Source organism: Cucumis sativus, chromosome 6 (genome assembly GCF_000004075.3).
Source record: "Cucumis sativus cultivar 9930 chromosome 6, Cucumber_9930_V3, whole genome shotgun sequence".
Lineage (NCBI taxonomy): Eukaryota > Viridiplantae > Streptophyta > Magnoliopsida > Cucurbitales > Cucurbitaceae > Cucumis > Cucumis sativus.
In genome coordinates this window covers 2,512,518-2,524,420 of record NC_026660.2, presented here as the reverse complement: position 1 = coordinate 2,524,420, position 11,903 = coordinate 2,512,518, and the positions used below count along the sequence as shown (strand labels likewise).

The window sequence follows — 11,903 nt, the reverse complement described above, 5'->3', positions numbered from 1 at the left end:
CGAGATCCAAATGTTCAAGATACTTTGTAAGACCCGAATTTTAGGTATCTTATATTTTCCAAAGAGTTTAAGAGGTTTGAAAGAAGAATTTTTTTTGGTAAAGTATCAAGGAATAGTACTTTAGACATTTTAAGTGTTTAAGGTTGGTGAGAAAGAAAAGATTATAGAAGTTGGGCATTTTAGCTAACTTCAGAAAAGAAAAGAGTTTCTCACAACTCACTTGAACATTTTCATTCAAATTAGTTTTGAAAGTTTGGAAATTGAGTCTAGTTTATTGAGGAAGGTTGCTGGGCATTTTGGATATGAGAAGATTGGCGTTTTGGATATGAGAAGATTGGCGTTTTGGATAAGAGAATGCGGAAAGTTCAGTTCGCGAGTGGATCTGAGTAAGACGCCTCCCAGAATGCTACAAAACGCATGATTTAGTTGAATATCACTGCTATGCGTACTTTGCCGTTCTCCTTCCTTATACCTCTAAATCAATTCATCTTATGGAGTTAATACGACTTTTCGAAGGGCTGGATAGTAACCCAAACGCTTCTAAAACTTGAATATGGCGTCGAAAAGTAATAGGTAATGTTAAACTCAAGTTTAAACTAACAGGTATTCAAAATCGCCTAACAAAACAACCCTAAAACACAAAAATATTACTCTAGAAGTTGAATCTGAACGAAGAATGTAGACATACCACGATGGGCTTGATCTCCAACGAGCTACCGCACACGGTGACTGGGATTTATCTATGAGTTTAGCGACGCAAGGGGTGTTGGTGGTCGCATTGGCTGAAGGAGAGAAAGAGGAGAATTAATTCGGACGTGTCGTCAACGAAAAGTCGCATTGTTCTCGACGTGCATGAGAGTAGGAGAGAGATGGTTAGCGGAAGGGAGGAAAAATCAAGAAGGAGGGGCGACACGTGGATCTTACACGAAGAAGAAGAAGAAGAGGAGGAGGAGGAGGAGGTAGTGAGAAAAAGTTTGGAGATATTTTATAAGTTTTATTTCAATAAATAAATTATTTAATGTTTTTAGAATTATGGGAAAATCTCATTTTAATAAACTTTTGATTTAAAATGATTTTTATGTTAATAAATTAAATAAAATATTTTTTGTATCTTTTATGACACCAAATAAATGTTGCCGAAAGTAAAATCCGAAAAATTGCGTCTTTTCCTGCCAAAAACATGAATTTTTAGCTTTTGTGACAATTTTTTTCCTCCCTTCAATTTTTGGATGTATACAACTGTCGTAATAGATACTTTTTGGTGTAGTGTGGGAACATAATTACACAAGATGAAATTCACTTCTTTCCTACTTTAAGGTAAGTATATGAGTGTTCCATTAAATGGTGTCTCCAAGACTTGAACAAAGAGTCCTACTCTATCTATGGCAAGAGAGGGGTTTCTGTTTATTGGTAGAACGATAAACATGTTGTTCATTAAAAGAGCACTGATATTTAAGGATTAAAGATATTTAAGGGTAAAATGGTAATTTTACCCAACTGGTGTTACAAACACTAGTGAAGTACTAACTTACACTTATTGGTCTATATCCATGGACACATAAATATATCTACAATGTGAAAAATTCAGTTGTGAGTCTTTAGTGAAGTGTACACAAAGATAACGAATATTGATTAATGTGGTTAATAAGTTTAGTCAATTAATCTCATATCGTTGTAGCTTATGATCTGTAGGTTCATTAGATCCCCTTCTTAGATCATAAAGAGTAATGAGATTTATTTATATTGGTTGTAATTTCAATGTTCAAATTTACTTTTGAAATTAGTATAATGTATAGTGATACATTATAATATAAAGTTTATCAAACTTTATTGTATAAATTTAATTTTGGATATATTCAAAATTAATTTATGAGAGATAAAATATTTAAATGAGTTCAAATATTAATTTAATGTGAATTGGATTCATGTTAAAATTATTGGTTAGGAGAGAATTTTATATTTGAATATGATTCAAATTTAACTTAAGTTAAATATAAGATATTTAATTTAGTTATTAATTAATTGAAGAATTAATTAATAGTTTAGTTTCATATCATTTAAATAAAACTTGATTTAATTAAATTAATATAAAACTATAAGATATTTGAGAGATATTCATTAAATAAGATTTAAATGAAATATTAGTTAAATATGATTTAATTAATTATTAACTAATTGATTAATGATTAATTAGTTAGTTGATTTAAAATTTATATTAATTTAATATTTTTTAAATTAATATAATTCTATGATTATTTTCTACTTTTTTTTTCAGTCCATGAAGGAAAGATAGCGACAAATATCTAGAAGAAAACAGTTTTCTTCAACCATTCAACCAACCAAAATAAAACTAATAACTTTGCTTTTCTGCAAAAGAGTTTCTCTAAAAATCTCTAAACTTTTTCCCTTCCCAATTGGTTCCCACAAATCAATCTCTTCCAAGAGGATAGAAAGATCTCTGACGGGTGGTGTTGCAATTTGGATATTTAATTTCTAGATTCAAAGACGTCAAACAAGTAAGTTTTTCTTTCTCTAATATGTAATTAGAAAGCATGTTTTTTCTTTCTCTAATTTGTAATTAGAAAGCATGCTTTACCTTTTAAGTCTTAATAACAAAATTTGTTTCTATATTATTTTGTCAATGTACTAATATTTTGGGATTTTCAAATTAAGTTGAGGAATTGTTCTGTAAAATCTTTCGCTGTCATAGGATTTTTATCAGTTATGGGGAGACGTTGCACGACGTGAGGTCGAGAGAAGAGTTCTTCTAATGCCTGCGTGGTACGTCGGGAGAGCCCTATGCCTGACGTCAAAATGTAGCGTTAGTGATGAGGTTTCACCGATGTTATCTTGTCATCGGTAAAATAGGCGTCGAAAGATGGGAATGTGTGATGTTGTGCTGTTTGTTCATCGAGAATGGGTCTCCTTACGCGATTCTCCCGACATCCTTCCCGACATAAAGGATTACATTGGGAGAACGTTTGTCGACCTCATTTCTAATCTTCAATTAAACATTATAGCGTTGGAAAAACCCCGACTTGTTGTAGTGTCTAGAAACTCGCAACGCTGCATGTTGTGCGTCAGGTGATCCTCTATTTTTTTTTTAAAAAAAAAAGTACCTTCCATAATAATGGAAGGTATATATATCCACCCTGAAACTTGTGTAGAAATAGTATAAAACATTTATTAAACAACCCTCACAATTACATTTTTTAAATAAATTAATTAAATGAGATGAATACATGTTGGTTGGCTCAAATCATATTAACATAGTTGTATCTTGAAAAGATTATAACACCCGACCCTCATTTATCTTAGTAAGCATGCATGTATCTTTCATGTTTAAAAATTCTATATCTCTAAAGATCTTTCTGTTGGGATTTATGTCATAAAACTCGTAGATTGTAAATATAATCCATTGACAATTGTTAATAAAGAGTTGTTATTGTAATAATTGTTATTAATTATATTATTAGTTTTGACTTAATAACCCAAATCCAATAAACTAACATCCTAATCTGTTTAATGAGTCTTGAACGGTATGTAGAGACATACAAGGATTAATGTTCGAGATTAGCTTAAAGGGCCTATAGTATAAGGATAATAGTGTCAACTCACTTTGTATGTGATACAAATAGAATCATCCTACGCGTTTGTGTAGTTGACATGCGAGTGAGGATATCTTATGCAATCTCATTGAATAAGATCGAACTGCGAAATAGTAACCACTAGATTAGGTTTACTTAGTCTTAATCATAAGTGTCATGACCGTGACTAGTTTCTATTTCATTAGGATGATCTAGGTAACTTAGTCTTAATCCTAAGTGTCATGACTTAGATAACTTAGTCTTAATCTAAGATATTTGAGAGATATTCATTAAATAAGATTTAAATAAAATATTAATTAAATATGATTTAATTTATTGTTATCTAATTGATTATATAGTGATTAATTAATTACTAGATTTGAGAAATATCTACTAATTTAAGGTTTTTAAACTAATAGAATCTCACGATTCTCTCCTACTCACTTTTCTATTCGAAGAAGGAAATAGAGTTATAAATATTTAGAAGAAAACAGTTTTCTTTAACGAATTAATCAAGGAAAAAAACCAACGGTTTTGCTCTTTACAAAAAGAAAAATATTTTCTCTCAAATATTTCTAAACATTTTCCTATCCCAATTTGTTCTCACAAACCAATGTCATCCCAGAGGATAGGAAGGTCTCCAACAGGTGATGTCTCCAACTTGATAGTTTATAGATTTAGAGACGTCAACAAAAGTAAAGTTCTCTGTATCTTTTAAATTAAAAGCATGCTTAGTTTTTATTTAGAATTTTGGTTCTAAAATTTGTCAATGTATTGGTATTTTGAGATTCCCAAATTAATTTGAGGAATGGTTCTGTAAATTTTTTTGTTGCCATAGGGCTTTTATCCCTTCACTTTCATCATAACAAACACAACAATTTGCAAAATACAAGTTATACATTCAGGTTTTTCATTTGATAAGGAAATAAAAGAGCAAATACCTCTTCTTAATATTTGAATGGAAAGGTTTCGATTCAATCACAAGATGTTGTATGGACTATCTCCCTCAACATCCATAATTCTTGAAACCAAAGATGAAAATATTATTGGTTAAAGTATAACATTTTTCATAAAATGCTTGTGCATCAACCCAAATGCATTCAAACATTTAAACATTCAATCAATCTCAATGTATCTAATATCATGTAGCAAAATCAGTCTCATCATCAAGCATTCAATCAAACAAATTATTACGACTACGATGTCCAATTTAATATATACTTCATTACAGCTATAGTGTCCAATTTAACAAATCATTAAGGCTGTTGTGTTGGCGAATTGAGCTAAAAGAGGAAAAGTACATCTTGAGGTTATATCCAAGTTTAATTTTTTTTCTTCCTTGTTTAAGAAGTTTAAGAGAAAGTTTGCTAAGTTAGAGCTTGTTATTTTAGGTTCTAAATCTATTGGGAGCTCGTGTTGAGCTAGGAAAAGCTTGAAGTACCGATTTTAAGCAAGTTAAGACCACCAAAGAAATCAAGGTTAGTAAGAAAAGAGTTCTCTCTTGAGAAGAAAAAGGAAAAAAAATGTAATAAGTTGAAGAAGCTTCTTTAATTAGAACCTAAGATTTACTTGGGTTTTATTGTGATTTTCAGAACAAGAGGAAATAGGAAAAATCTATAAACCAAGAACCTAGACAAATGTTGTGAGTGACTGAAATAAATTTCTAAGTTTGATTTAGGAATTTATGTTTTAAAGCATGCTTTGAGTTTAAGTATTTGAATATGCTATATTTATGAAATTATTTACCAAGCTTGAGTTTCAAGTTTAGAAAAGAGTTATGAGAAAGCATGATTGAGTTAAGTTTCTAAAGCATTCAAATTGGAAAATGTTTCTTAAAACATGAGATTTATGAGAATGTGTTTTAATGTTATGTTTCTGCAAATGTTTGAGCAAAGAGATTATTTAAAGAAAAGCTAGATTTGAGACTTGCTTAATGCAAGAGTTTTTCATAAGCATGCTACCTTAAGTAAGTTAAACTTTTAGCATGAGATTTCTGATATGCTTAAGTCTATACCAAGATGTCTTGATCTGATAGGCAACCCAAAGGGGAAGATTGTCATGTGCACAAAGATCGTGTGATTAGGGCATCCAGTACATGTCTAGACTAGGTAAGAGATGAGGGCCTCTACGAACGCCTAGATTTTCTATATCATGGTACCTATAGTGAGATAAGGTGCTACTGGCGCCTACAGTTTCGTCTCGTATGTATTGTATCGAAAGATAGAGCTTTCCGGCCTAGAGTTTCATCCAGTAGATACGAAGAGTTCAAGATATATAAATAAAGAAAGAAAAGAGAAAGTTAAAAGATAAGTTTGAAAAGAAGTTGCTTTGTTAAGTTTATGTATATTATTTTGCTCAAAGTTCTCACTATCATGCTTTGTTTTAAAAGTTGGTACTCATGGGGCTTTATAGCTCATCCTTTCAATATTTTATTTCCCTGATAGGTAGAGAACGTGGTTCCAATGCTTGTTAAAGTTCTGCATTCTCTACTATAAGTTTAACTAGATTTTGTACGACTCATTCCATGCATTCATGATAAATTGTAATTAAGCTAATAGAGGACTTAGTTGTTGTTGTTTGTAATAGACTAGTTCAAGAGTATGACTTGATTTTTTTCGGTGTCGCTGTAGTTGGAAATCTGAACTTAATTTTGTCTCAATTCAAAATTTATTTTCAAATAAAATCTTGCGGCATTTTTAAAAATAGCAAAATAAATTAAAAAATTTACAAGCTATAGCAAAATTTTGGATTCTATCACTATAGCATATCAATGAATATCAGAGATTCAATTTGCGATAGGTTATAAATATTTTGTAAATTCTACTATTTTTAAAAAATCCCCTTTTGAATTTGACATTTGAAAATAATTAAAATTTCTAATTCGTTAAAAATTTAGATTCTATTTGTAATTTTAAATTAAAATTTAACCACATTATAAATTTTAGGTTAATTTTCTTAAATATAACAAAACACCAAAATATTTACACTCCGGGTAAAAAACATAAAAAAGTCTTTGAAGTTGGTAAAGTTTTTTTTTCATAAATTTCATATTTGTCTTTGATATTGCGCACGATTCGTCACTTCTTTTCTTCTTATTTGCGATTTATTCATCTTCTCTTTCAGATTTCTTTAGCTCCTCATCAAGATTTTCTTTCTTTTATTTTTTATTCATCTTTTTTCTTTCTTTTTTTCTTTCTTCATCTATTATCTTTCTTTCTCACGGCTTCTCTTCCTAAATATTAAGATCGTTTAAGTATCACTCTGATATGATCTAAACAACTATGTACCTAGTTAACATGATCGTTTAGCATGGTCAACATGATCGTTTAGAATTGAACCATTTTTTCCATGTTAAACATAACTACACCATCGTGTATCACATATCATGATTACTCAGAAGAAACATTATACGAAGAATTTTTTTCATTGTTAAGAAAAACTACATGATCGTATATCATGATCGTTTAAAAGAAGAATTACATGTGCATGTGTGGCCAATTAATCGCATGTTGGTAGGAGCATTTTTGTTATTTGTAATTGTGGGCATGTGAGATTTTTTCATTTTCAAAATTATTCTATACATTATTGTGAATATTTTTCACTTTGTTATATTTTTTAAAACCCCCTAAATTTTATACCAAATTTCACTCCAAATTCAAAAAATTACCTAGGATACATGACCTCATTTTTTATAAAAAAAATTAAATTGAAGCTATAATCCTGATTTTATCTCAAGATTAAATTTTTGTCAAAGTAAATCGTCAAATTAATTAAATTACAGATAAAACCTGAAACTTGTCTCAAACTAAAGTTTGGTTCATATTCCAAATTTTATCCCCAATTTAATTCAAAATCACCTACTAAATTCATAATTTGATTGATTTAGTATGTGAAATAGAGCAAAAAAACAAAAAAAGAAAGAAAAAGCTTGTATTTTGCGCATAAATCTAAAAAAATTAGCATTTATTGAATAATAAATTTTGGTCCAGTCACAAATTGCCATATCATTTAAAAATACAAATAATTAAATTTGGGACTAATTTAAAGTTGACAAGTGTCCCAAATTAAAATTAAAGACATAAATTGTCAAATCTTGGAACACAACATATTTTTAGCACAGTTGGATCAAGTTAATTATTTTGGTTCAATTAAATATTAAACATAGTGCAAATTATATAACAATTAGATTCAAAATATTAGTATATATATCAACATTTTTAAAAAATTGCAAATATAGCCAAATATGTCAAAATCTATCACCAATAAAACCATGTTTAAAATATTAATCTATCATTAATAGATCATAAGGATATTTCAAAGATAAATTATATTAGTGATTAGACTTTGTTATATTTGTAATTTTTATAAAATGTTGCTATATACTAAATTGTTATTCCTAAAATTGCTATCCAATTATAATTATCCTAAATATTATTTATTTTGGTTAAAGTTCAATTGAGAAAAAAAAAAAAACTTAATTTAAGTGTTAAGTAAGACTCAAATCCATATGATTGGCCCCAAGAGGTCTGATCCATGAACCAATCAACTCAAACCCAAAAAATCCACGTGAGAACTCTATTAGTATATGAGTTATTTTCAATGGTGGGATTAAAAAATTTTACATAAAAAAAACCTCAAATGAATTCTCTCAACAATCAAAAAAAACTTTTTAGCTTCTAAAACTAATGATATCCATTACATCCACATCCATAGTTAACTGAGTGAGAATCAGAAGATCAATTAGTAGAAATCAAACCACATCATGCAAACAATGTCATTAAACAAACTTAAGTATTTCAACTCCACAAAACACGTTTTTTGAGCGAGCAATTTCATTAAACAAATGGAAGTATTTGAAGTTAATAAAAAATATTAAAAAATGATAATTCAATCCAACTCAAAATGAATTTTAAAGGTTGGATTGGAAACCTTGGTTGGTTTAGGTAGACTCGAACCTGAATTTTTTTAGTGATAAAAATATCCTCTCAATCCAAACTAAACCTACTGCACAGGAAAAAAAAAATTACTCTTGTTGTAAAATTAACTTTCATTATTATTTCAAGTTTGAAATTTTATATCCTTCAACTACTTAAAGTATAGTTTATTCTATTAAACTTATTTTTTTATTAAATTGAGTACGTATATTTTTAATCTCTATATTTTAAATCTATTCAATTTTAGTCTATACTTTGAATTATTCGAATTTAATCTCTATATGTTTTGATACATATTAAATCTTGTCTTAAATGCTAATTTATTGTTTATTTATTTAAATTTGTTTATACCATTTAATTTGTTTAAGGTTATTGTTTATTTATTTAAATTTGTTTATACCAATTAATTTGTTTAAGATTATTAAAAGTATGAGAACTCAAATCCAACAATTTGAAGTATAGGAAGTGTAAAGTTGGACAAGGTTCAAAGTTTGAAGAGCAAAGATGGTACATTATCCTATTATTTTCATACTTATATAAGAATTGAAGTGGCATGAGATGAGTATTAATTAAGGTACAAAAGCATGATTTCATTGAAATTATTGATGTGCTTACTGAGATAATACACTCTTAATAAAGGGATTGATATATAGTCAACCATCCCATTGTCACATATATGTTAGTAATGGTAATATGTAAATGAAGAAATTAAAAAAACATTAAATTAGTGAAATGATAAAATAGTTTTTGATAAATTTTGGAGTTGAATAATATTTTAGGTTATTCAAAATGGTTGGTTTTAGATTCTGCAATCTAGACAAAGCCAGGTACTTGACAGAACAACTGATTCCCCCTCCTTGTGTGGTTTAATTAATATTTCTCTTCTATTATTAAAATCCCATCAAAATTCTTCTTTTTTAATGAAAATTTTGAGATAGATTCTCTATTCTTGTGTTTTCTTTCTTTCTTTTTTTTCTTTTTTTCTTTTTTGTTATCCTCTCTATTTTCATGTACTTAAATCACACACACATTTAAATGGACATTATTAGAAATAAGTAAGCATACTTGAATTCTTAATCTCACCTAAATGGGGCTTGGTTAGATTAGATTCTATCTAGATTTTTGAATTTAAAAATAAAAAAAGAAAAGAAAATCCTATTGATTCTTGTTAATTTTTAATTTAAGATTTTAAGAACTTTACAAAGCCATCATTTATGAAATTAAGCATTTATTTTGTTTTTGGAGAAGGGGGGGAAGACACTCTTTCTGAAGGTCTATTAAATGTACCATTCATTGGTCCACACACGATTTTCTCTCTCCAAAACTCTCAAACTAACACAAAAAGGCTCATTTTGGTCTCAAATTCAAATTCCAACCTTTCTATAAACATTTTTTTAAAAGAAATAAAAACTCTAAATATTACAAGATTCACTTCCTTGCTTCATATTCCCACTCTTCACACTTCAAATGTGATGAAAAAAAAGTGAGAGAAGGAGAGAGACTTGGGATTCTTACGCTTCAAAATTTCTTTTTATCTTTTTTTTTTTAAATAATTTTTTTTCAAATGGCTTCCTCAAGAAAGCCAAGGAGAAAGAAGAAAAACCCTCAAGATGGTACTCATCACCCTCAATTAGATAGCAAAAACATCTGGGAAAATGGGATTTTTTTTTTTTTAATGGGGTATTTAGCAAATGTAAGAGAGAGAGGGGGGCAAAATGGAAAGAAAAAAAAAATAGTAACTGCCATAGCTGGAAAAAGCTGGAAAACCTACTCCTGAATGAAGCCCTTCACAATCTTTACGCTTGGTTCCACCACCTGTGTCTCCCATATTTCTGACCGTTTCTCCGCCACTTCCGACGCTAGCACCGCCACAACCGCCGCCGTGGCGTCCACTCTCTTCAGGTCCCACCCAGCCCTTCTAAGCCGTCCGATCTTCCACAACTGCCTTTTCGTCAGTTGCCACGTGTTCTCTTTTATTTTCCTTACCGCCTCTTCAAATGCTCTTGCCTGCAGCGGATCCCCCTCTCTGTAATCCCTCCCTTTCGGGTGATGCCGCCGGAAATACTCCTCGAATTCTGGCACTCCAATGGCTTTCCTCAGCCCCACTCGTGTCTCCGAATCGGCCATTTCCGGGTCATAAAACTTCGCCAACTCCTCCACCATCCCACCATCCAACATCTCATCCACCCGCTTCGACAAATATCGCTTCAAAACAGGAAACGACACGTCCACCCACAGAAAGCAGCACCGGTACAGAAACTCCGTCGACACCCGATTCCTAGACCCACAGAAAACGTCTTGGGTAGCATCGAAATCAGCGGCGACAAGAGCGTGAACGAAGGAGTTGGAGCCGCCAACGACTAGTGGAAGGTTACCTCGGGAGATAACGCCGGAGATGACGGCGGAGGCATGGGAGCGGAAAGCAGCAGGAGAAACCTCGCCAGCTAGAGGGTCGAAATCGCCAAGTAGATGATGAGGAACCGCGCGGCGGTGGGAGAGGGGAAGCTTGTTAGTGGTGATATCGAGGCCTCTGTAGAGCTGCATTTTGTCGGAATTGATGATCTCGGAAGGGAAGCGAGCGGCGAGGTCGATGGAGAGGGAAGACTTGCCGGAGCCGGTGGCGCCAAGAAGTAGGAGGAGGGAATCGGAAGGTGCAGAGGAGAGGATAAGAGGGCATCGGGGGCGGCGGGAAAGAAGAAAAGAGTGGGAGAAAGGGAGGGAAAGTGTCATAGAATGTGAATGATGATGATGATGATGATGATGATGAGGTAATGTTTATTGATGTGAAGAGACATATACGGAACGGAGGAATATCAGTCCTTTTTCTTTACGTACGACGACGGTTACCGGAAAAAAAAAAAGAAAAAAGAAAAAAAGAAAAAACAGAGCCACGACGAAGGTGGAGCAGAGCAAAGGACTCACTTCCTAATTTTATATATACAATCTCTCTCTATTAACTTTATTTCTCTAATATACCTCTCTCAACTTTCAAATTTCTCAAATTAATTTTTTCAAAACCTTCAACTTTTTTATATACACTTACAAGTAACACTAACAATACACGTCAAATCTTACTGTTTTAATTAAAAATTGACATATTCATATTATTTTTAAAAAATAAATAGAATTCTTTCAAAACGCACCTACGGGGTTTGTTATCTTAAGCAAGTGAATGGTAAGTCTCCCTAGGCAGCTTAAGAATGTGAAAACTTTGTCTAGAATCAAATAATAGGCTGTCTCGGTTTAACAAAATTGTGCTTCGAATGAAGCCTTACCAAGCCCGATAATAGCATGTTTTTAATTCTTCAGTTTCTGATTTTTTTTTTTTAATTTTTATATTCAATGATTGATTAGATTTTAAATTTAAATTTGTCTCATCTTA

General features: G+C 31.0%; 1 protein-coding gene across 1 annotated transcript; it reads right to left on the bottom strand.

The window, feature by feature from the left end:
• Positions 1-10,074: 10,074 nt before the first annotated feature.
• On the bottom strand, positions 10,075-11,512 carry LOC101209073 (adenylate isopentenyltransferase). Its single transcript, XM_004150866.3, has one exon. The coding sequence runs from the start codon at positions 11,249-11,251 to the stop codon at positions 10,289-10,291; it is 963 nt and encodes a 320-aa protein (XP_004150914.1). The 5' UTR covers positions 11,252-11,512; the 3' UTR covers positions 10,075-10,288.
• Between the last annotated feature and the right edge of the window lie 391 nt (positions 11,513-11,903).

What these genes read in the sequence shown, in the direction of transcription:
- LOC101209073 (XM_004150866.3), bottom strand. Translation starts at nt 11,251, where the DNA reads ATGACACTTTCCCTCCCTTTCTCCCACTCTTTTCTTCTTTCCCGCCGC.